Source organism: Cyprinodon variegatus, unplaced genomic scaffold (assembly GCF_000732505.1).
Source record: "Cyprinodon variegatus isolate N-32 unplaced genomic scaffold, C_variegatus-1.0 Scaffold60, whole genome shotgun sequence".
In the NCBI taxonomy this organism is placed as follows: domain Eukaryota; kingdom Metazoa; phylum Chordata; class Actinopteri; order Cyprinodontiformes; family Cyprinodontidae; genus Cyprinodon; species Cyprinodon variegatus.
The window spans coordinates 1,090,367-1,116,408 of record NW_015150513.1 but is presented as its reverse complement, the minus strand read 5'-3'; the positions used below and the strand labels follow the sequence as shown (position 1 = coordinate 1,116,408).

The 26,042-nt window shown below is 36.5% G+C and overlaps 1 protein-coding gene across 5 annotated transcripts in view; it reads left to right on the top strand.

The window, feature by feature from the left end:
- The window catches only part of col16a1 (collagen, type XVI, alpha 1), a 101,137-nt gene that overhangs the window by 41,464 nt on the left and 33,631 nt on the right, over positions 1–26,042 (top strand). For 4 of the 5 annotated variants that reach the window (XM_015371548.1, XM_015371545.1, XM_015371547.1 and 1 more), the window contains exons 9-37: positions 6,624–6,656; positions 12,089–12,124; positions 12,229–12,273; positions 12,452–12,472; positions 12,629–12,673; positions 13,429–13,467; positions 13,573–13,635; positions 14,499–14,543; positions 14,647–14,742; positions 14,838–14,867; positions 17,388–17,432; positions 17,554–17,589; positions 17,689–17,811; positions 18,843–18,878; positions 19,307–19,342; positions 20,510–20,638; positions 20,773–20,817; positions 21,164–21,199; positions 21,287–21,340; positions 23,027–23,077; positions 23,154–23,288; positions 23,983–24,018; positions 24,399–24,506; positions 24,772–24,894; positions 24,974–25,027; positions 25,281–25,322; positions 25,645–25,680; positions 25,761–25,814; positions 25,890–25,958. In XM_015371548.1, coding sequence (XP_015227034.1) covers positions 6,624–6,656; positions 12,089–12,124; positions 12,229–12,273; positions 12,452–12,472; positions 12,629–12,673; positions 13,429–13,467; positions 13,573–13,635; positions 14,499–14,543; positions 14,647–14,742; positions 14,838–14,867; positions 17,388–17,432; positions 17,554–17,589; positions 17,689–17,811; positions 18,843–18,878; positions 19,307–19,342; positions 20,510–20,638; positions 20,773–20,817; positions 21,164–21,199; positions 21,287–21,340; positions 23,027–23,077; positions 23,154–23,288; positions 23,983–24,018; positions 24,399–24,506; positions 24,772–24,894; positions 24,974–25,027; positions 25,281–25,322; positions 25,645–25,680; positions 25,761–25,814; positions 25,890–25,958 — 1,701 coding nt within the window. The remainder of the gene's footprint in view (positions 1–6,623; positions 6,657–12,088; positions 12,125–12,228; positions 12,274–12,451; positions 12,473–12,628; positions 12,674–13,428; positions 13,468–13,572; positions 13,636–14,498; positions 14,544–14,646; positions 14,743–14,837; positions 14,868–17,387; positions 17,433–17,553; positions 17,590–17,688; positions 17,812–18,842; positions 18,879–19,306; positions 19,343–20,509; positions 20,639–20,772; positions 20,818–21,163; positions 21,200–21,286; positions 21,341–23,026; positions 23,078–23,153; positions 23,289–23,982; positions 24,019–24,398; positions 24,507–24,771; positions 24,895–24,973; positions 25,028–25,280; positions 25,323–25,644; positions 25,681–25,760; positions 25,815–25,889; positions 25,959–26,042) is intronic. The other variant, XM_015371546.1, reaches the window with a different exon arrangement.

Sequence of the window (26,042 nt, the reverse complement as noted above, 5' to 3'; positions counted from 1 at the left end):
GGCGCACCGCACATTTTGAGGGAAAAAAAAGACGTTTAAGTGCGCCTTATAGTCGTGAAAATACGGTACCAACCAACTTCACTTCCATCTAAATTGTAATGATCTTTATGAACACTTCCAGTCCGGTTTCTGCCCCCACCATACTACCTCTAAAAATGAAAATCAATGTCCTTTTGTCTGGATCTTGGCGATGATGACTGACTAGATTACTAATTTCATTCACCTGCCTAACTCCACCTGTTTTCTGATTACCACTCATCTTATCCACCTGCTACTGCTTCTATTGAACCAGCCGTGTAACTAGTCATAAGTTCCAGATTATTCTCAAGCCATTGGTCTATTTCGCCTGTCAACCATTGTACCTGCCTGTTTTTGTCTGATCTGTTTGCCTGACCTGTCTTTGGACTCCTGCTGGATTCTGCCTGTTTGCTAAATTAGGAGCTGCTTCCTGTCAAATACCTGGATTTCCCTTCAGTTCTGAATCCTGAGCACGCCCTCGACTCCGGCTTTGCCCTCTTTATTGTTCTGCCTTCCTTCGTCTGCCTCCTGTTTGTTTTCCGTCCTCCTGGGCAGCGCCTGCCGCATCTTGTTGGCAGACTGGCTGGATCCTACCTTGTTCTCTGGGCATGAACTGAACTATTAAACCAGGGGTTCCTGCCTTAGATGTCCTTGCTTTTATTGCTGATCCATCAATTTTAATTAAACGCTTTTGAAATAAAAATGTGTGTCTGCCTTGAATACTGGCTCCCCTGTTCTGAGCCTTGACATCTTAAGCAGATGACTCAGATCTCCTTTCCATTCTTATTCATCTGGATCTAAATGAGACAAAATCTCTTACTCCCTCCTTCCCAATAGAGCACAATCTTCAATGGCACTGCTCTCATTTCCTGCACTGGATTCCATACCAACTCTCTGGTCACACTTACTTCAACGAAATTAAGTCCTTCAGCTCTTTAAATTGTTTGCTCCATTTTATATAATGATGTACAGTGTAAACTCACCTTAAGTTATATGCTTGTAGGCAAAGTCCATAGAATAATTTTGTAAGAAGCCATGATGACAGATTGAATTCAGTGCAACACATTTTATTTCACAACACATAATTTTCTTCAGCCAGATTGGTAAGAGTTTGTTTATCCAAGGGAAAGCCGCTAATTGCTTTAAATCCTAGACTTTGCAGGACACCCTCCTTCTGAATGAGCATATGGCTGCAGCAGGTATCGGTTATTAATGTACTACAACAATCCATCACATGAGCATGCATGTAACGATAGTGGAGAGTAAAATCTCCTTTATAACGGGAAGAAACCCCCATCAAACCCAGGCTCAGTTTGAGCAGCCTTCTGCCAAGTGACTGGGGGTTCAAGAAGATAAAAGCAGACATTAAAAAGGTAGTTCTTTCATAGTACTTTCCATGTAAGAAAAAGTTAATACAGCATAGCACCATAGGTGGCTCAGTCTAGGAAACAATTCAGGATAGTTCTGGATAGTTATACAGTTGTCCTAGAAAGTTCACATATCCTTCCATTAAAGGCAGAAACAAATGATATGGCATTAAATACATAGAAATTCACAAAAGTAATAATAAATTAAAACCCTGAAAATCATTTATTTTAAATATGTCTATACATTCAGATATATGCATATATTAATAAATAAAACAAGCAAACAAGCCTGATGGAGCTCCTGAACTCCTTCAGGGAGTCAATCCCTGAAGTTAGGTGTTTCTGTAATGTTCAAAAAAATTATTAGTAAGACTTCGGCACTTGTCAACAGGTATGTTGATTCACTGTTTATGAGAAGGGTTTCAATTTGTCTGGGATGATTCATTTTTTTTTAAGAATTATGTTTGTTTAGTAATTCAAAAATTATGTTTTATTTTATTAAATTACAGTTTAGTTAAATTGTTTTTAAGATTAGTTTTTCTGTTTTGTGTAATTTCAAATACTAATGTGAAATGGGAGGGTATGTACATTTCCAAGCACCTGTATGCTGTAATAATAAATTACTTTAATCAAAAAGAGGCTCATTAATGATGAATCTGAAGTCTGCAAAAAGAGGATGCTTGAAAAGACAAAACTTTGCAAATTAATGTTGAATTATTTGAAAGTAATGATATGACAGCATAAAGAAGACTACTTAAAAATCATCCTCTTGTTATGGTTTGCTAAATATACAATGTCACATTTGTTATAAAATCATGGAAGCACAAACCATGATCCAGAAGATCTGGCCCATCTGGCAACACATTTCATGAGGTAAACCAACATTCATACTATTCACTTGTATTTTTACAAAAATCATGAATAGTTTCCATGTCTTTCAAAGGGATATTCAAAAAAAAATTGAGGTTCTCTATGTGAAAATGACTGAAAATCCCTGCTGGTAGTGCATACCAATTACCAGTGATGTCTGTATGAGAAAAATAAAAGCTGAAATTTTAAACTGAGGACATCTTCAGTAAGAATCTTTTGCCATTAGAAACGAGGATATTGATTTCTACAGTATCTTAACATTTAAAGAAGCATTGTTCAATGGAATTATATTATCAACGTGTGAAGGTAAAATGCTAATTCTCATTTTAAAATGCAGTTTAATGTTAAAACACAAGGCTATAAAAAATGCGGTGTGGTGCAGTTTCATTTGTAATACTCCTAAATTGAATTTCAATGAACGATTAATGTTTTTCAACTAGTCAGACTAAAAAATGTCCTTTAGCAGTGCACAACAAATGAAATACAGACGTTATTATTCAGACTGATCTTTCTCAGATACTTCAATGGAAAAACTTTCTCTGGGCTGTTTGTCAAGAAGCACAGTTATTCCGTCTTGAAATAAAACCCTGATGTAGACTTCATGTTACTTTGGAGTATTATAGGATTGCTTCAACAATAACTCAAAGTTCTCCCTTTTACAGTCTCTTTTTTCACTTTATGACATCATACATATTAAACAGGATGGACCTAAATCTGTTATTTATTCATCAAGACTTGTGTTTGTACTCTGTGGTGTTAACTTGCAGCTCCAGTTCTGCAGGACTCCAGGACATAATAATCAATTCCATTGATGCTCTCAGCTAGACACAACATCTCATGTTTCTTTCTCTGGCTCATCTTTCAATGTCACTTGCTCTTGTTTCTGAGAATAATTGCAGTTTTACTGCTCTGCTGTTTCAAAATGTTACTCAGCCTGAAAATCTGTAAACCTAAATGGATGGAGCAAGTAAAACAATAGACGCTTCATTAATATCTATATCAAACATGAACTGATTGTGCAAGCTATTATTATTATGTCACAAAAACTAAACGAAATGACAATAAAGTTGTTACAACCTTACTTTCCCCGGCCTTTTAGGTTATGTATTAGAGATGGAATGGTTTATGAAAACAGTCCGAACCGTTCGGTTCGACTGTCTCGGTTCGATTTGCGTGTGTTGCTGCTCCTTTTTCTCATAGGCGAAGCGTGTACACTCCAGAGCATAGCATAAAGTATTCCTACAACATTCAAATGTACTCCTCATACTGCAGTTTCTTACAAACACACTGATTTTAGCCCTGCTTCATGTTTCTAGCTCCTTTCTCTTCCCCTTTGACAGGGCCAACAATAACAACGCTATTCAAGGTTAGCCTTGGCGAGCCAGAATAAAAACCGGTAAACTGGCATTTACTCCGACCAGATCTGACCAAACCAAACATGGGCAGGAGGCGGGACTTTACAGTGCATCACTTTTAGCGCCTTTCTACTAGAATAAAAGCAAGATGGCGACCGCAACAAATCAATGTTTAATGATACTCTTTATGATGTCTAAAGTTAGATTAATCTAAGTTTAAAAACCTCAAAAATGAAGCGTTTGTGTCCATTTCTTTTTAAAAAGGATGTATTTGTTGTTTTTTTTAGCTTGACATGTTTCACAGACTACAAAATTCCAAAAACAGTATGTGGCTTGGAGTTTCTGTGTCACATCCATATTTATCTGATTGGTTCTAACCTGATGACACAGACCCTGTTAGTCCCACCTTTGAAATCAAGCTCTACCAGCTCTATCTAGCTAGGCTTATCCTACATAAGAAAGGAACTCTTGACTGCTGTGCTACAGTAAATCTAGGCAGTCTTCAGCTTTATGTACGTCATTATGCAGCATTCTATGGGTGATACAAGTCAAGTTGAGACAATGTCTTTTTACAAAAGAACTATGAAAAGCAAAAGCTATAGCGTATGGCTAAAGGTCTCCTTTTTAAAACCCAAAACTTATCAATGTGTTTACATTTGCAGCCTGTAGTACTCAGATAGTACTCATCATGATCGCCAACACACTTTGGCTTTACCTTGTCCTTACCAATTTGCATTTTTCAGAAGCAGTGTTCTTTAAACACACAATGATCAGGATTAATAGATATAAACACAGAAATTAATACTTAAGCAAAACAAATGTTGGCAGCTCTCACAGTATTTCACACATGCAAATAAATCCTCACAAATTAGAAAATGATTTGAGTCATGTGGAATGACAGAAACAGAAATTATAAAAAAAAAAAAAAACGCTTCATAATTTTCTGTAATAAGTGGCAGAAAAGCATTTGTTGCTAGTGTTAACTGATCTAAGAAGTTTGCAGTTGTTTCTAAATCATGGCGCATTTTAACCATTTTAATGCCTCCTTTTTAACCTCTCAGTGGCTTATTTTCATGTTCATTCAAAACGTTCTTGCTCTGTTACTGCACTTCATCATACATAATAATTGTTACTTATTTGTGTATTGAATATAACTCAACATGAAGAAAAACATTGCTGTTTTTGATAGATGTGATTTTATCATATTACAGTATTTGTTTTTGTGGTAAGAGAGCCTCTTCATCTGTGGTCTCAAACTCATATCCTTAAGGGTCGGTTTCCTGAAACTTTTACATTTGTCCCTGTTTCAACACACCTGACTACAATTTGTGCTCATTGGCAGAGCTTGACTGATGCTAACATGATACTAGCTATTTGTTTCATGTGTGTAGCAGGGCACGACACACATCTAAATGTAGCAGGAGACTTAGCCTTGAGGAATTAAGTCTAAGACCCCCGATCTACATAGTAAATCTCCTAGTCCTTTACCAATATTTTATCGATTATTACTTTAAAAAGAAAGCAAAAAGTGAAATTCCTTTTACATTTTAACACTTTCTATAAAAGAAGGTACCATTTAAACCTATTAGTGAATTCTTTCATTTTTTTTCTGACTTTTTTTTTTCTTTTTTATCCTTTACTAGAAGCAATGCCTAATTCCCAACAAAAGATACCTTTCTCATGCACAAATGATAAGTCTGCACAGGCTTACTACTCCCCTGACCTTAAAAAAAGTGCTATATATGAGTATAGGTCCAGAGTGTGTGTGTGTGTGTGTGTGTGTGTGTGTGTGTATATATCTATCTTACTCTGCAACTGAGATCAAAATATCAACTGGAATCATATATAATCCCAGATAATTTTTGAGTATGATATATAAATGCTTTATATTAATGTGTCTTATATAAAAGGCAATTTTCCATTTTAAAAGTTCATTTTTGTGTATTTGTGGTATTGCAATGTAAAACCTTTTACTATTTTTTTGGCCTTTTTAAACTCACATGACAACCACGTGTTCCAGTTCTAGCTTTTTTTCTTAATTTGTTTATTAAATCTGTTTGTGAACATTTTAATGTTTCAGTCTAAAAAGAAATATACAGATATCATGCACGAGTAGCTGGAAACACTAGGCATATTTTTAAAACCAAAAATGATAGTTTTAATTTTGTAAAATATATCTTTATCGCTATAGAAGAACAGGATACAAGAGGCATAAATGACTGCTCTAAAGCTTGGCGCCAAACCCCATCCTCTGATGATGTCAAACAACCTTTCTTTACCACTAATATCAAATAAGGTTTTGTACAGGGTTCTGTGCAGATTGCTTGCCTGTGTGTAGGGGGTCAAAGCAGTTACTGCCTTTCTGAGATATGACAAATCTCACCCATAGCGTTTCTTATCTTTCTGCACTGTAAGCCTCTTTTTTTATTATTCCTGTTCTTGCTTTCAACCCAGTTCCCTCCTGAAAGGTCATCCAGGCTTCAAAAGATCTAAACTCTTCTTTGTGCCTATTTTTCCTCCAAAGCCTTCTGTGTGACCACTTGAGTTGTATGAAGTCCAGCACTACCTGTAAAAAGGGCTTTTTTCCCTTCTTCCCCATGCCACAGCTCTTATTTTTTTCCCTCTTAACTTGCTGTCTTGAGCAAATTGCTTTCACTCAAGTTCTCCTTACTTCCTCTACCCCCTTGTTGACTGTTGTTTTTCAAATCAGTTTGCTATTCTACACACAGCAGGAGTCTTTATCTACCTTCAGGTTTATAAAATGCAGTGTTTCATATTCCTCATTTTCTCATCCTCTTTTATCTTTTAAAGAAAAATACAGCAAAGGATACCGCTAATGACCTGTACGTGCAACCAAAAGGGCCTCCATTTATTTTCTCCTATTGTTTATCTGATGCAATGTTTATTAAATGATGCAAGATTTAAAGGGATGGGCTGCAACAGCCTCACTATGATATAAAAATTTCATGTAATGACCGTTGTTATTTTCTTTTTTTTTTCTTTTTGCCATCAGGATATCTTTGCATCCAAGGATCTTGCAGAAAAAGTAAGCCTCACGATTCACACCCACTCTCACACACGTGATTGAACATTGCTGCATGTTTAATGAAGACCATTGGGACAACTGGCTGAAGCGAAGACAGCTTTGTGAACCCTGTAGTTCAAAAGGCAAACGAGAATGTTCCCAGAATGTGCTTCCTTCTGCAGTCTTAAAAAAAAAAGAAATGTTTTTCAGTTCAGCTTGAACATCACTTTGAATTAAGCCTATTCCTGTATCCATAGCCGAGTCAAGGGAGCTACATGTGCTGTTTAAATTAAAACAAGAGGACAATGCGCAGGCTAAGCATGTTGTGCATTTGACTCCATCTCCTGCTGCCTTTTAGAACACTTGCTGACTGACTGAGAAGCTGAGTTACGCCTCATTATTCAACTAGTCTCAGTTGGGGAGTTCCTTCTGCCTATTAATTTTTTCATTCACCTACAATAAGCATGCTCAGTTCACAAATAGAATACAAAACTCCAGACACTCTATTATGTTGCTTCAGCGTGTGCTTGCTAATGTATCAGGCTTCTTCTCCTGACTTACGGATTGTAGGACATCATCTAGGTTGGAGCACACAACTCACTCTAACCATGGGGAAGAAAAAAACTAATTGAATTTGGTTAGATTAAAAGATATATATTTTTTTGCTTCTTTTTTTTTTATTGCAGTACGTGTAATTTATCCATCTTGTGCCAGACATTTAGAAACTTGGATGTTGCACACCCTCAACTATTTTAACCCTGAGCCGGCTCACAAATGAATGTGATTGTGTTAATAAATGGGCTGAATATGTTGAGAATTTCACTTCTACTACACAATCCCAACGCTCAGTCAGAAGCCAATTTCCACCAGTGTTCATGTCATGCCTCATCAGCTATTCTTCTATGCTTTTCCCTCTACATCTGTGCTTTGTGGTTATGTGAGTGAAAAGGCTTAGCTCCATCAATCTGCAGAAAAAAAGGCTAATTCCAGGGTTATAATCCCAGAATGTGTTTCCTTTCTCAACAGACGATCACTGTTCAATCCTAAACTACACCCTTGATTTATTGAAACATGAGGGAAATAGCTGGAGAAAATCATGTTATAATGAAATCAAAGATAAAATGAACCTGATACAACAAATCCAGCCCATACAAATGTTAATCAAGACCAGTCTGTATAACAATGTTATCAGAGCATGCTTTCATTTTAGTTGAAAGAACACATTTGTAGGTGACTTAGATTTTAAATATACACTACAAATAGAGGATGTCTATCAATACTGTGCCAACAAGGTGCCAAGTTATGCACAACTATTGGTTTAAAATTGCTCAAAAATATTCCATAAAACTGTTTGCTAATGATCAACTTCAACATGTGAGTTTCACACTAGTAAATATTCAAAAGCCAACAACATTATCTGGTCAGCTTTAAAAGACACTGCTAACAGTTAAATACCCAATTAATGAATCCACCTAAACATACAAAGACAGTGAGGATGGTGCTGCATTCAAGACAAGCCACAAAACGCTGGACAAATATGTGCCTGACAACGGTTTATACGGTTACACACGTTTAAAATGAATACATCAAAATTTTAGAGGGAATCTAACAATCGTGAGGTTTTAAGGCTCTAGCGCTACTTGACTTTAAAGCCAATTGCTAGTAGTCAAGTAAACATACAAAGACAGTGAGGATGGTGCTGCATTCAAGACAAGACTACTTGACTTTAAAGCCAATTGCTAATTGTAACTAAAAGCTTCAATAAAGTGTCAAAGATAAAAAAAAGCCAGCCATCATAGTTGAATAATTATGTTTTGCCTTTACATGATCAGTCACTCTGAATGCCAGTGTCCAATGTAAAATGACATTGGAGAATATTTGTCTTTTCAATTCCACTCAACATTTAGTGAAAATGTTAAAAAGGTTTTGAAATGAAAAGAAGGCAAATGGGCGGAAAGCAAATGTAAACTGCTTTATTTCTGCCTTTCATTGAAGAAAGCTCTTTGATTGTATCATTGATGATAAGCTCAAGAACCATGAGAGCAATGGCCATGAGTGACAGGCTGAGTCATCCTTGCCTTAATTTGTTTTCAATTGTGGCAATTCATGAAAATGATTGTTTACTCTGGCGGTTGCTGACAGCCAGTGACAGGGTCAGTGTTAACGCAATGTTTACAATGGGAAACATTGACTGTAATTGACAATCAAGCACAGTTGTCAGATGTTTTTTAAAGAAATATTTTCTGTTCTTGAGATATAATGAAAGCCCTGGAGTGAAACAGTTCATCTGAAAGACTCCTATCCAAGGTCTGTGTTTTGGCAGATGACAGTATGTGATCCTCAATGTCTGCTGCACTGCCTGACGTGAACAGGACTCCAAACATGTCAAAGAGATGCTTACATCTGTCAAGTATAAAGGCTGAGATAGCTCACCAAGTTATGATTGCAGTATTAACTTATCCACTTGAAATCACTTCTTTTTCTAGTCAAAGGGAGCACAGTTTTCAACCTTCATCACCCCATCTTTTTCGCATTCCGTGTTGCATTGTCAAATATGTACAGCCAACTTAAAGTCTGCAAAACAATGTCATTGTGTCGAGGGGATTCTAACAGAGCAACAATCTGATGCCTGTTGTTCTATGTTGGTATTTTGAGAGGTTCTTCCTATTTTTACGGAATTCACAATCCCAAAGCTCACCATAAGTTCAGTTCTGAGAGAAAATTGTATATATAGAAATTTTCCATAGAACCTAATTTTTTATAATATATCTGTCAAAGAGCATAGCAAATTCTCTGAGTATGTTACCTCAATGCTAAACCAATATCAAATTCCCATGTCTAACAAAGGCCCTAGCTAAAATTAGAATTAGAGCAGAAGGACAAAGATTAGAATAAATCAAAAAAACTTTCCCACCTTAATACATCTATCACTATGATGTTAACACCCGCTAGGTTTACTGAATGAGGTGCAGATGGGACATAAAGGCTTTAATGATTGCTTTGTTTTAAGTGTGCCTGTAGGTTCTGATACCACCTTGACGTACTGCTTACATTATCAAAATATTTGCCTCCACCATTTCTCTGTCTATTTCCATTATGAATCAGTTCAAAAGCCACAAATTATTCCAAAACTTTCCACATAAATACAAAGTTATATACATCTAAATACAGAGTTTTTTTTTAGTTTTTTTTTAATCACCTCTATTATTTTAATGTGGTTGCAATTGTGAGGTTCAGAAGCAGATCATTCTTACAAGTCCTGGTCATGACATCAAAGGTCATGGACCTATGTCCATACTGGTGATGCTGCGGGAATCCCTATCAATAGAAGGTTGTAATGCTCGACCACCAGTACATGTGTTAGTGCCCTAGTCTTTCACTTAGCAGCAAAAAAAAAACAAACACTTTTCTTCACATTTTATTATAGCGCTTTTTGTAAGCAGGAAGTTACTGAAAAGTTTTTATTGAGGACAAATGTAGCATTTAGTCATGTTGTCTTGCAAAAAGCTGCTTAAGTCGGTCAGCTGCTTACTTACTGTGTCTAATGAAAGCTGAGGAGTTTCTGGTGAACCTGACAGAAACATCATCAATTAAATGTTAAGTTATTTGATAGCCTCTTAACCAAACAAAATGATGTAAGACAATGAACTTACTTTCATTTTATAAATTATCTTCTTTTTAGTTATAGAAAACAATGAAAGAAAATAAGGCAGAGTGCCTCAAAAATGTGTAATATAGCACGTAAAAATATTAGGCTGTCATAAGGTGTACCAGTCCCAGTACCAGGCCTGATACCAGTGCCAAGTAATCCTATATCAAAAAAACAATCTGATACTCTGGATACCTCTTCTATGACAAGGATGGTGTTACTGTAATAAAACAAAAAGTTTGCCGTAGCTACAGCCATTAAAAGAGAGCTTGCCTGATGCAGAAAAAAAACCCCTCTCTACTGCAGCTCAGCTCTACCAGATCCAAGGTAAAATCTGTATTTGTCTGCTTAGCATTTCAAAGAAAAGTCACCAATACTTTTTATTATGACTAAGCTTTCGTTTAATACTTATACTCTGAAATATGAGTAGTTCTACTCATCTATGCTTTGAAGAAATTTGGTATTGATGCTTCCCTAGCTGCCTTGATTGGTGAATGTTATCTATTGACCATGAACTACAGCTGCAGTTTATAGAAAAGTAAAAAATAAATTAAAAAAAGTATAAAGGTGAGTAAATATGTGTGGAGTATGGTAACTTTGCTTCTTTTAAAATGTTTGTAGGAAGTAAATCATTGGCCAGTTTTTGGTATACAAAGTTAACAAAAGAAACAACTAAACATGGATTGTTTAATGTCTCTTAGGGCCAATAGCAAACCTATTAAACACTTTATTAGGTGCACTGCGTTCATACTGACTTAGACCCCCTGCTCCCTTTGGGGCTTACATTTAGCCTTCTAAGTTAGGCAGGCACTAACAGCAATTCCCTTTTGTTGCACATTTATATATTTGATTTTAACTTTGTCTTAATTTTAGATGCCCTAATGCCTTCTGCCCTATGTTTGGCTGACGAGTATATTTAATAACAGTTTTTATTTTTTTTTAATGCAAACTATTTTATCAATTTTTTGTAGGTGATATGTTTGTGTGTATTTACATCATAATGCAGTAATTGGCAGCAGTCATAAAACATGCAGTAGAGTTTATAAAAGATTCTTTTTTTAATGATCTTACACAGAAATTAGGGAAATACTTTTACTTTTGGGTTTTTGGTACTTATTTTCAATCATTTACAACCATAGATGAGATCATGGAAAGAGTGAGTTGTCACTGCAGCTGGTTAAAGCAGCCATTGATAGATCTGTAGTTTGTGAGAGAAAGAGGGGGGAAAAAAAGAAAGCGATAGAATTACACGTTGTCTCTGTGGTTTTACAAGCGTTCTCTCTCTCCCTCCACTCGGCAAGCTCATAGTCACAACTTCAGCATATTGCAAACTTCCTGATGTGTGAAAGCCAGACTCCCAGAAACACAGGCTGCGGTAATTCCGCTTTAATTACCTGCTTCCGCCAAAGACGCTTCAGTTATTTATATTTGTTGTCCTTATTTGGTGTGTGCACGTGACTGTGATCATGTTTGCACCCTCCTGCAGCAGCAGCTGGTCTTCTCACTCCTGTGCTTTGGGAATCAGACATTCCTATTGATCTCATGGTCTCATGGGAGATGTTTGTGTGTGTGTGTGTGTGTGTGTGTGTGCATGCTTGTATGTCTATGCGCGTATGCCCACTTGCATATAACTCATCCTTTTGAGCTGCATAACATAGCAGCAGTGAGATTTTCAGAACTTAGCTTTAAGCAAGAGTGCCACTGTCAGGTGATAGCAGAAACTACACAACTTAATTTCCTCACCAACGCCTTAAGTGCATATTTAATAAAACAAAATTAATTCATTCTTTCTCTGTGTCTGTAGTGTGGTGGTTGTTTACTCCAGAGTAGGGAGGAGAATGTAAGGATCTCTGATCTTTACTTGAATTCATTTCTATGAGATGATGTTAGAAATGTTAATGTAGGAGGTAGCTGTATGTTGATGTGTATTTATGTGTGTTGCAGATTGTAAACCTGGGTGCTGGGTTAAGTGGAGAAAAAGCTGACAGGGTGAGTATAAAGGATGTGTAGATGTAATTTAAAACTTAGATTACGGCAATTAATTGATGGGAATTGATGGAAGTAATTTGAGGCTGAACTTATTAGACCAATAAGGAACACTGCAGTGTTTTAATACCTTAGCTCCCTCACAAGCCACTTCTCACTCCTCCATTTGTCTGTGTCTCAGGGTGATGGCTGTTCAGGTCCAGTAAGTAAATCATTTGCTTTTTCCCACACTCTTGCTGTATGCCGTGTTTTCCATGTGTCCTGGCATACAGATCAGCGAGCCAGTATTTTTTTCTTGTTTTGTTCTTTGCCAAAAGTGGTCTGTGAAAATTTGCCAATTAATTGTTTCCAACCTCAGTGCAGAGACGGACCCAAGGGCCAGAAGGGTGAGAAAGGCGAGTCGGTGAGTGCCAGAGTTTCAGCTACAGGTTGCAGCAACATGTCCCTGTGCTTTCCAACCGAGCTAACCCCTTCCAGCATTTATAGGTTGATTTTTTATTCACAGCCACATTTTCAGGCATTCAGCCATAGAATTAATTATGCTCTATCCTCTTTGTATAGTTGTTTACCAGTAATGATTTATTTAGCATGTATTTGTTTGCAAGAATATACTGTAGATGTGTAGACTTGCAAGTTAAACCATAAGCTGCAAATGACTAATCTTTGCAATATATGTATAAATTGTAAAACTACCTATACCTCTTGAACATTTTTTACATGTTGCAACTACAGATATCCACTTGTTTTACTGTGAATCTAGCCCCTACGTAGCTCTGGATATATATTTAAAGTTGGTTGGCTGATTGAAAAAGCTCGGATTTATACATGGCACAATCTTAAAGTGTCAATTTCCTTCCATTTTTTGTCCATACTTTTTTGAATAAACATAGTTTTTCTTTCTTATTGTTCACCGCTATCAAATAAAATATGTGGTTATAATAACAAAAAATAAGGTAGTTGATCTAGTTTTTAAAATTCTATCCTCTTTTTCTTAGATTTGGTTTGTGTAAATGTAGGATTGGCCTCCTGGTGTTGGTCCATGCAGGCTAATGCCTGCGTTTCCCATTCTTCAGATTGTGTGTGTTTTTGTAAATTATTGTGTCTTCTTCAGAGTCTAATCATTGATCTTTGCCTTATCTCTGCTGATTGCCTCCATAGGGAGTGCCTTCCAACTGGGGTCAGGCAACTGGGTACAAGGTGAGTAGTCGGAGAAATCTTTGTTCATTAATAATCAAGACAAAGCCCCTCTAATGATCAACCAATTAGATTCTAACCTCTCATGCTGTTGGTGGCTTTGTGTAGGGCGAAAAAGGTCAGAAAGGAGAGATCGGTCCACAGGGTCTGACAGGAACTCCCGGGAAGGATGTAGGTGTTTTGTGTTTTTTTTTTGTCTTCAAAACAGCTAAAGCTGTCAGACAGTGATGTTAAAAAACAAAAGTTTTCAGTAATACAAATAAGAGAGTACATCTCCTGGACATAAACTCACATTCTGTTATGTGGTTACTTTTATCAGGCCTAAGCAGATATTCAGTAAACCCATATGGTGCCACTCTTTAAACTCAGACTCCCATTGATATCTGCCCGCTCCTGTTGCGTTAAGTCAACCTGTTAATGCCTGTTAGATTAGGCTAGAGCAACAAAGCTTGCACAATCAATGCTGCTTCATTGACTTGGCCGTTTGTCTCTTACACAGGCAGCCATCTATTCAGGAAGACTTAAACCTTTTAATCTTTCCTTGAACGGTGCAATGAGCTCGTGAATGCATGAAAACTTTGAGGAACAAATTACAGCCTTCACAGGCTTTAAGGGATTCCAGCAGTTTTTTGGCATCAGATGTATTCACATTTAGCTGCTTTCCAGGCTAAGTGCTTGTTGTAGCCAGATGGATTTGGTGGAGAATAGATTTTCTATTTTTTTTTTTTTTTTTTACTCCTTCTATCCATCTGACATTCTGAATATGAATGTGCTCATTGATGTGACTTGAATCAGGCTGGCAGAAAATATCATATGCACCACTCAAGATTATTCCTCTCACAGGCTTTCAGATACCCTTTCTAATTTTCTCCTTGTGAAAGATGTATATATATATTAAAGATATCCTAAAAATTGTTTAACATTTTTGTAAAGAAACAAGCTTTGGATTTCTTTATAGAAACATTAAGGATTGTTTTTATTCTTCTAAGGACAATGCTATGTTAATTTCCTCTCTGTCTGTCACCATTTTCCAGGGTCGACAAGGGTCTATCTGTGTAGTTGGCCCCAAGGGACAGAAGGTTTGTCTATCTTAAGTTTAGCACTTTCTGTCATCAGCCTGTCTATCACATTCATTCAGCTCAGTTTGAATTTGATGGAACCTGTGGCAAACATTTTTGCCAGGGCAAGCCGGGTATGGTGGGTCCTGAAGGGTTAGCTGGGGAGCCAGGGAAGCCCGGATTACCAGGTCCACCAGGAGTTGGAAAACCTGGTCTACCAGTAAGAGACCTTTCCACTAACCAAGATTCAGTAAAGAAATTAAATGTCCTCAATATTAAACTGTATCATTTGTCTTCATTTGTCTTACCTGGTAGGGTCCTCCTGGTGAACCTGGCGGTGAAAAGGTAAGTTGTTTCTTTTAACATTGTCTGAAAAAAAAATTGGCATTATGTATTTTCATAAAGTCTTTTTTTCATATATTTACTTACAGAGGGAAAGAACACCTAGAATCACTTTTAACAAAATAATATAAATGAAAGTTAAACCTATTAACTATTCATGGTTAACAACAATAGTGTGGATCACTTGTTAAACTCACTTTTTTATTGTGTACTCTGGCATTATCAAGTCTTTAAAAGGGCCGGTTGTAGCTGTATAAATGAAACCTTTGATTTCATTGCAACATCTCCCCCAGTTAGTCTACAGTTACAATGTATATGTTAATACAGAAAATAACATATACATCATCTTAATAACATAATGAGCCTTTTTTGGCTTATAAGGACTGGAGAGACTGCAGATTAAGGAGGAGCTAAAAAACAGAAGGAAATTTCATGTCTAAGAAGAGTTGTGTCAGAATCAACTGAAATGTAGGGGAATACAAACTGGCTAGGGGAGGAGCGGCTAAAGTGAAGCTAAATCCTCATAAACTACTTCTAGAAACTCAATTTAAACTGTGAGTGCTTGAATCAGAAAGAAACAGAAATATGTTGGCTTTATATCTAGGTCACAGCTGAGCACTTTACATCTGTTACATAACCAAATTAGTGAACTGCAGAACAGACTGTGGAATTCATTTGAAGTTGGTCAGGCCTTTCCCCTGATCACTCAACTGATGTTGTCACATGATAAAAGCTAAACCATTTCACACCAGTACACCAGAATATGCTGCTTTTTCTTTGTCTGCAGTAGCTGAACATATTAGCCATGGCTGCTGTGATCATTATAATTAAAAGTTGGCTACTGAATTTTCATTTACCTCATTTTGGCATTCAAGCACACACACCCTGTTTTATTTTCACATATGATTCTTCATTCTAAAGACAGAATGGATGAATTTACCAATGGTAAGTGGTTGTTATCTGTCCAACTAATCTTTTAGTTAAAACAACCAATCTAAGTTTGTAGGGTTTTTAACCAATCTATATTGGTAAACTACAAAACCAATAAAAATGAGTCACTTTGACAACATTAGAAGCCAGGACCAGGGCTTAAACCACCAACCTTTTGGTTGCAGGAGAAACTCCTGCATCCAACACAGCTAAAGCAGCTTGGTATTTACGAATAATTAATACTACAACCAAGGTTATATCCAAGATTTGCATGCTGTAAATCTTCACATTGCTGCAGCTTTCTTAATTCTGACACAGTTAGTTGATTGTATGGATATAAATGTGACATGATATCCCTAGTCTTTCAATGTAAAAAAAAATATTTAAGAAAAAGCTAGTGAGATCTCAGTTGAACTTACATTACCTTGCCCAGTTCAAGCACCAGTCTGTTTGGTTATGCTTGGAGAATGCAGTGTTGTGAGAGATGTTGTGGGTAACAGAGAGTGGAGTTTTAGTAGTATGACAATACTATTAATCAAGAGGAATGGACTCTTTGGGAAGCAACAGCCACAGAGTATCCCTTCAAAAAATTAATATTGCCATGGCCCCAGCTGAGAAATAAAAAACATTAATCAAGATGCATAAACAGCCCTTTATTTTTGCAGGGCTTTCTTCTGCTCATTTCAGTGTAGTTGGCCTGTACAGTTATATTTTTACTGAGTTTAAATATAATTTTTTATGTCACTAAGTCAAGCTTTTTGTTCTCTCTGGGAACAGAAAAAAGTGCTTCCTGTCAAAAATAAGTTTGAAAACATAACAAAATACCAACAACCAGTCCTTCTATTTCAACCTGACTGCACAACAGGGCAACTTAAGAACTGCTTCCTTTCTATTTCAAAATAAGAGTTTTAAGAGTGTGACATTAACAATGATTTCAGGGATTTCAAATAACCATTGAAACGTACATCATAGAAGGAAGCTTTGCTGAGGCACCAACGTGAGAGCAAGTTACAAGGCAAAGGCTGATCCAAAAGTGAGGGTTATAATATAGAACAAATGTATTTATGTAGAAGTGCAATGGAAAAAAAAAAAAAAAAAAAAAAACATAATCATGCAGTATCAGTATCACTGGATACAAAGTCTCTTTACAGTTTTGGATAGCAAATTACTAAAAAGTCTGGTGTCTGCCACAATACCTGAAGTGTAACAATAATTTATGAAAAGGAGGAGTTCACAAAACAAAAACAAAAAAAAATCTATGTAGTTATTTACACAAGCAGAAAAGACAATATAAACATTGCAGTTTGTCAATTTGACACAGTCTTTTACNGTGTTGCTTCCTATTCCCTTCTGGGCAGGGTGCATATATATATATATATATATATATATATATATATATATATATATATATATATATACACTTAGTTTTAATAAAATATAATAATGCTTAGAGGGCAAACCCAATTGAAGAAGGCTTGCAGAATCATCCATAACTGAAATTTTCCCGCTCTTGGAACTAGGGTTTTCAGATTTTTCTGACATTTTCAATCTATGTTTGGTGTTTGGCAGTAATTTTTAGGTTTCAATCTATAGGGAGACAGAGGTCCTAAAGGAGAAGATGGATTGCCAGGAGATCCAGTGAGAGACTCTTCTGAACATTGATTGATATTCAGTAATGCATGCCTCAGCTGCTAACAGACTGTAGAGGAATTGTGAACTGATACATGACTGTTTGACGGGGATTCTGTTGTTTTCCTAGGGACCAAGAGGCCCATCAGGTTCAAAAGGAGAGAAGGTTTAATACCACATAAGCGCCGTTCTTAATCTTTTTATCTGCGTATTTCTGTGCAGTCTAATCAACATTTTCTGTATCAAAATTGTGATAAATCTTCAGGGTGACCCATGTGAAGTATGCCCAGTGCTGTCCGGGGACATTGCCAACACTGTAGCCCTGCAGGGGAAGCCCGGCCCTAAAGGAGAGCCTGGATTACCAGGGATAGGAGAGAGAGGACTCCCTGTAAGTGCATCAGTTTGACTGCTCTGTAATGTATTCCGCACCTGCCGGAATGTTCAGTTTTACATTTTTATGATCTTGCTGCATGTTTTATTAGAGTTTTAGATAGGGTATGAGTTGTAGCTGACAATTGAACCCTGAGCGCTCGTGTGATAGCATATATATTTAATCTTTCTTATCGTTTTGAGGAAAAGCACAGCATTTACTTCTACCTTGGGGTTGTATTTGCCCCTGTAATTCTTGCAGCGCTGAAACAGTTTAAGGGAAGAAGACTTGATATGCTGTCAAAAGTTTAGTCACCAAGGCAAGGGTCTTGCGTTCTGTCTCTCTAGTGATTCCAAATTGTACTACATGCTGCCAACTTTTACCTTTTATAACTCCCACATTCTCTAGCAGGTGAAATAGGGAATGATTTGTGGAGGAGGGGTGATGGAATATAAATCTTTGGCCTTATGAGATTCTCTGTGCAACGATTTCCAATAGTGCCAGCATCAATCTGTCATACCTGGTTAGGGTAGAGAGAGAAGGAGGTAAAGCGAAGAGAGGTAAAGTGCTGTGAAAATGTATTTGTGCCTTAAAAGAGTTCTAGGTTGCTTGCTTGTTTGTGTTATAATGCTTTAGGTCATCAAAAAAAAGCTAAATCAGACTACATAATGTGAAAGAATCCAAAGCAGTTTTTAGATTAACTTATTTAAATGGAAAAAGCTGCTTTAACCAAACTGGCTATAGTTTTAAGAGCATAATAGAACACTTAACCCATTTAGACAGACGTTAGGTTCTTTTGTCTTTATGTTTTGCATTGCCTTCCAGTTATTTTATTGCTTTTTATTGGCTAAATCTGACTCTACCACATCGTTGCCAGTAAATACCCAACCCTATAACTAAACCTAACCATGACCCAGTTAAAATTCTACATAAATACATATACTAACATTTAAAAAAAACTATAACTATTATAGAAAATCTGTTAAAGGGCCCTTCTAAAGACATCTTAAAATTTGATAAACTGTTTTAACTTCCCTTTTTCTTATCAGGGTCTTGAAGGTGCAGATGGCAAAGCAGGACAGAAGGTATGACGTTTTCTACTTATTCATTTAAATTTGTAGTTAATTCATATTCTGCTTGAGTTTGACCAATACACTCTCATCTGCATTCCTCAGATATGCTAACATCAGCACTGTATGTAAAACTCTTTCCCAGAGCAGATTCGGGCAAAATTAGCTGAACCAAACTGCACAAATGCAAAAAAGTCCACTCAAACTCCTACATTAGGAGCCTCATAAGTCATGCAGGTCTACAACAATGGAAGCCAGTCAGCTTGAGACCACACAACCACTCCACTCTGCACCCACACTAACACTTTAATAACATCTGCCTAACTGCATTGACTAGAAGAATTACAGTGCTTTGTTCAGATACAAGATCTCCCTCCGAATGAGCTTGGCAGGATGAGCTGGGGTTTAATTTGGATGTCTGTGTTTTTTCTATCTTTTGGCAGGGAGAACCAGGATCAGATGGCGCCAAAGGAGAAAAGGTTACAGTAGTGTCATTCTTCTGCTTTACAGACTACTCTGTTTATTTACCTAATTGCGTAGAAAAGCTTTGTAACAAATCCTGGTAATAGACCTGTCAGAGTTCTAGTCTTTATTATCACTTTTATAATTGTTTTGCATATTCCATAAAAAAGTGCTACAATAGCGCTAGATATTTTAGATATACATGTCATGCACATTTTTTTTTTACATTACAAATTTCAATGTATTTGTTAAACTAACACAATGTAGCATTAAATTGTATAGTTAAAGGAAAGGGAAGGATGATCTAAATGAAAAACAGAAATTTAAAACATATGGAATACATTCAGATACAGTCTTATCCGTCTTATGCCAAAACAAAATCCAGCTCAATCAGTTTCCCATGGCAACCCTCAAGAAACCCATGGCAATTTTGAGGAGCCACAGCTCAGGTGGAAATATCAGTCAGAAGCACACTTTACAAATCCAGTCTTTGTTGAAGCGTGGCAAAAGAAAGCCATTGTTGACAGAAGAAATTACAACATTGGAAAATTGCTGAAAGTCATTTAGGAACATGGCAAACCTGTAAAAGGTCCTCTGATTAGATAAGACCATTATTTACTTTGTTAATCTTCAGTTGCTACAGGTGTGTACAGTACAAAGAAATAAGTGCTGCACATTTTCTTCAACACTACATGCCCAGCCTGTGCTTTTCTGCAGCACCGATGTAGAATGTTTTCAAAAGTATTATGAAGATAAATTAATTGCAACACTGTAAGAAAACCGTTAGATGCTGCAAAACATTTTAAACTAAAGTGAAGGTAGCAGGACAATTGCAACAGTTCTAAAGCCTAAGCTTAGATTATATCATGTAAATAATAGCATATTTGTCTGATGGAATGGCCCAATTGAAGTTCCTGGGACTCATAATAGTGATTGTTTAGAAAGACTTTCTATCTGATTGATTGTTATTGTCTTTTTTGTTAAAAAGGATTGGAAAATGATTTCAGGTTAAACATGTGAACAGCTCATAAAAACCTGTAGCAGCAAAATGTAAATAATAGTCACACTTGTACATTTTCCTATTTGATAGATGTTAATAAAATTATATTGTATACAAGTATTTATTTTTACTTGCACAATGTAAGATGTTTATTTTTAAATGATATACGTTCGGTGTGCTTTAGGGAGAATCTTGTTCTCCGTGCCCTACCCTTGGAGAACTGCCAGCTAATCTCCTCCCAGGTGTCATATCACAAACTCAGCAGCAAAAGGGAACGAAAGGGGAGCCTGGGATTGGACAGAAAGGAGAAAAAGTAAGTCTTTTTTTAATCCGCCCCAAAAAATCTAATTGAAAAAGTGAAAGTGGATGTCTTGCAATTTTTGCTGCTTGCATACTTCTCTTTAAAGCCTTCTTCAAATAATACATTGTCCAATTATTATTTCCTAGGGGGAGCCAGGAAACATCGGTGCACCCGGCCTTAAAGGACAGCAGGTATGGAGCAGAAAAAAAAGATGTAATACAGTACAGGAGCAAATATGGATTTTATAAGAGGGGCCAACTTGGTAGGGTTTAGGAGCAGAGCTCTTAATCAATTGCATCAGGACGATAATCACAGCAGTGTGCTAATTTTAAGGGCCTCAAACCTCCTCCCATAAGATTCTTTTTCGCAGCAAGAAACTTATTATGAAAAAGCCAAGGTACTCAAGAACCAATATTATCTGACATAGCTGCCCATAGGGTACAACTTAACTCTGAGGTGTGAATTACCAATTTAAAAAGCAATCAGTTTTTATCAAAATGGGGAATTTCAGTGATCTTTTCAGTTATCTGTCTGCAGGGTAATGCAGGCAGAACGGGAGCCGATGGAAAGACGGTGAGTTCAGCCTCAGCCCTTTGAATCTGAATTTTTCTCACTCCAAACGTGGTGATGTAATAAAGTGAAATATGGCCATGCATACAGGGGAAACCTGGACCAAGGGGGGGCAGTGGGAAGGATGGACAAAAAGGTGCAAAGGTAGGAAACGTGGTTAAGAGATGAACTCTTGCAAACCTTGCAACCAAACAAATAAATGTATTTTCTTTCTGCTAATTTTTACTTTTTCTCCTGTTCTATCATTGAAGATAGACAATTAAATTAAACCCTGTTCATGTTTTACACATGTGACTATTTAAAAATAACACTGACTTTGCACAGCCTGGCAGAAACATTCATGGACAGACCTTCCTTTAATAGATAATTAGAAAGTTTCCTTAAGATTGAGTCGACAGTTATACACAACATGGCTGCTGTGAAGTGGGTGTTGGAGGCCCTCAAGGTTTTTTCTGTTTGCTTCTTCCTCTGTATTCTCAGAGTACCAAAAGTCCAGCGCTCTTCTCTCTCTCTGTTTTACCAGTGCTTTTCCATTGCTTGAAGACAATGCTGCTAAAATATAGCTAAATATGCAATTTAGTTTGAAACTATGCAGTAAGCAGAAACACATTCCCTTACACCAGCTGAATACAGATATTCTAAACTCTGACAAGCACTTTTGAAAGCTCATCCTCACATTTTCAAAATACTTTTATTTTACTATTTTTGTTCACACTTTCATTTGACTTTTCAGATAGCTTGTGTGACGTTTGGTACTTAGGGAACATTTTAGCACTTCCGCCATTACAGTTAGCTACAGTGCTTTTTTTGGATGTCCTAGAAAAGAAAAATGTGACAGAATTGTGTTGACAACTAAAAATTGATGGAGACATGAATAATTATTTCCACCAGAAAATCCTGAAGAAAAGTGTAAAGCTATAATTCTTGGCAAAGTTTTGACGTCGCCGTCTTTAATCCAAGATGTGATGTTTGGCATGACCTTAAACAGGACATTCATGCTCCACAATCTTCCAGTGACGCTGAAGGAAATATCACTTGTGGAAGTAAATGTTGGCCGGAATTCCTCCTAAGAGATTTGAAGGATTAAATGTTTATCACAAATGTTTGATGGCAGTTTTTGCTTCTAGGGCAGCCACACTCAGTTATTAGATCAGAGAGCGAGCTCTCTGGTAAAAGTAGGGGCATGTTTTGTTGGATTACTCCTGTTTCTTCATTAAATTGAATATTTTTCCTCTTTATTCAAAGAAATGTATTTAAGATTTGCTCTGAAACATGTTTTGATAATCCAAATAATAAAAATCTAAAGACAGTATATATATTTCTTACAGGGAAAACTCTTTGCCCTGGTATTATTGCATGAAAAATTATTTTAACTCATTGGAAAAGTCTGAACCAGAAATGTTTTTATTTCAATCTAGTTAAAAAAAAAGTTGTATTTTTTATCATATTAAGCTTACCTCAGTGTTCATCATCTATGCTACTTTATAGACAACTACAAGGTCTTGAACATGAGATATGTCAGGCAAGTGTTAACCTCTGCAAATTAATTTCAGTGTAAAAACTGTCATATAGTAAAAGTGGGTCTTAGAGCTGTAATATTTCCTTTCTTTATTTAAGCCTTAGCATAAATAAATTAAAAGTGATATAGTGACATTTAATGCTTTTGGTCTGATCTATGCATAAACTCATTTCAAAGGCCTATGGAAATCCTTCACATGTGCATTGTTATGATAGATTGATTCAAAATATAAAATAATATATAAGTACATAATTCAATATATATACTGTAACCTTATGATACTGTGATGGACCTTTCTGTTCTCCTACTAGGGAGAACAAGGAATGCCTGGTGTTGGGGTACCGGGCCCAAAGGGTGAGAGGGTACGTGTCTTTTATTGTGTCATGCAATATTTAACTCTGTTATGCAGACTAATTTAGACTCCTTGTTTATCTCTAGGGTGACTGTGGTGTGTGCACAGCATCAGATGTTGATAACAAACCAGCTGGTCTCAAAATGCCTGAGGGAAAAAAGGGTGAACCTGGCCCTCCAGGTCTCCCTGGACTTCCAGGTCTTGGAGCTGAAGGCAAACAGGTAAAACGTTGCCCCAGGAAATGGAGAAAAAAAAAAAAGAAAGAAGAAAACTGTCATAAAATGTCAATGGTAAAAAAGAAGTAGCCAGATGGATTGTTCAATTCTGCTGGTGAGATTGATTAGAACAATTTAATCTCATTTTAAGTTGCAATCTTCTGGAGTTTATTTGCATATTAGTATAATAAAGAAAAAGAAACCCATGCTGCCTCCCTAAAGAGAAAATAGATTGGGTTTTTTTCTCCCTCTGTAAACAAAAGCACAAAAAAATCTGTTCTGTGTCTACAAGCTGACATTTATTAATGGCATCAAAATTAACATTTTACTATTTTCACAAGACCAGGGCTGATTCTTTGTTCTTTGTTGTGCAACATACTTTAACTAGTTACCCACCATCTGGGTGAGTAAAAAGTTTACAAGGCTGGAAAGACTTCAACCCTGGTGGTAAATGTACCCATTTTAATTTACTCAATATGTTAAGACAATTTACTCATTGTATTAACATAATATGAGAGAATTATCCAGGCACTATGGAGCAGTCACTAATTACGATAAATCTCTTTGTTCTTCTGACACCTATTCACATAACATGCTGTGTTCTTATGTCAGCTTTATATCAGCAGCTTTTTTTCATCTGAACAGACAACGGTTTGCTCTATTCTGCAGCTAAATTAGTTCTCATCTTTATTTTTAACAGGGACCAATAGGTCTGTCTGGTGCAAAGGGAGAAAAGGTAAGTTTACCTTGTTTTATCTTAAGAAAATAAACCATCTAATTGTGCTATTTCAATATTTTCACTAATTGAGGTAACATTCTCCAGCTTATGCTTCATATTACACCTCAAAAGTTAATCTTATAAATACATTTACCATAAACAAAGCCAGCTGCTTAAATTCCCATAGAACCTCTAGAGTCATTGAACTTCAACTTCAAAGTTTAGAGTTGTTGGAATAATTAAGCTGCAATTATTTTCTTTATTTGAGAAACACTTTTTGAATGAATAACAACCTTTTTTCTATCTGTACTTTGAACAGAAACACGCAATTCCGATCAAAGCTAGAAGACGTCACTGTTTCTATTTGTGCTTTTTGTGTTGTTTTTGTGTCTTATCAGGGTGAGCAAGGCGAACAGGGAGAAAAGGGACTGAGTGGTGACCCCGGAGTCCCGGGACTACCTGGAGAGCCTGGCCGGGATGGATCAATGGGCTTAAAGGGAGAGAAGGTAAAATTGCAGCACAAAGTACTTTTTATTTCAAACTGCTGCTGCTTGATTTGCCTTTTGGTGACTTATTCAAAAATACAATTTGAAGAGTTAAAGCTCTACTTATCATGATCATCTTTAAATAGATGTGAACTAGTGTTCATTTCTTTAAAAAAATAAATAAAATTGAAACAAAATAAATAAACAAGAAATTATAGCACACAAACATTTGTTATTTTGACTCATCGTGAAAGTTTGTTATCATGCTTTTGGTTTGTTTTGTCAGGGAGATGCATGCACTTCCTGTTCTTCCACTGGTGCTGTGGTGGGGGATGGTGTAGCTGTGCCAGGCCCCAAAGGAGAGAAAGGAGACCCTGGATCCCCTGGAGCAGGGAAACCGGGCAAAACTGTAAACTGGAGCTGGAATTTATTTTTATCTTTGCACTTTGGGAAAAACTGAAGTCTTAACTTACATTTGTTCTCTTCAGGGAAAACCTGGCTTACCAGGTGTGCAGCGCCCATCTGGTCCCAAAGGAAGCAAAGTATGAATTTTGTTTTACGAAAAAAAAAANCTGCTTTAACACACAAACTATGGATCTGTACCATGTCTTTATGGGTTCTATAGTGTGTATATATATATATATATATATATATATATATATATATATATATATATATATATATATATATATATATATATATATATATGGAGAAAGAACGAGAGAGAGAATTGTACCTTTATTTAGTTTACTAATGTCACTTTAATCCAGTCTATGGTGTGCTTCCCCCTGATAGGGAGAAACTGGGGCTGCAGGAGTCGGCCTTCAAGGGCCACAAGTAAGAATTGGTATTTTCTCATCTGTCACATTGCAACCCAAACCATGAAGGTTTTTCTTAGGAATTTATTCAACATACCCACGCATGGCACACAGTTGTGATGTAGAAAGAATAAAAGAAAATGTCTGATTTTCATGATTATTAAAATAAAAAAAAATCTCTCGATACAAAAAAATACCAATAAACATATATTTGTCCATACTGTATAAAAAATACAGAAACAACCTGATCACTTGTGATCAGTAAGGCACCTCTATACAATTACCCACCCCCTGCCCTGTTGATATGTTGCTGTTTTAGTTAAATTTCATTTTTCTCCTAGGGCATTGAAGGTCCAAGAGGTCTCCCAGGACTAGCGGTGAGTTTCTCTTAAAACGTATAAAGCTGCTTTTATAACCAATGAATTATTTATTTTGTTGAATCTGTTCATTTTCTTAGGGTCCCCCTGGTGTTGGAGGATTACCTGGCCCTGTTGGCCCTGCAGGGGAAAAGGTAATGTTTTTATCCCTAATGATGACATCTACTTCTAAAACATATCCCAAACATTTTTTTTTCTTTTTGTAACAGGGTTCAAGAGGTGATATGGGGCTTCCAGGGCCACGGGGACCAGAAGGTGTCGGAATAGCAGGACCTCCGGTAGATTTAATATTAATCATTTACTTTTATAATTATGTTATTGTTTATATTTATCCTAGACTGTTATTAAGATTGCCAGACTGA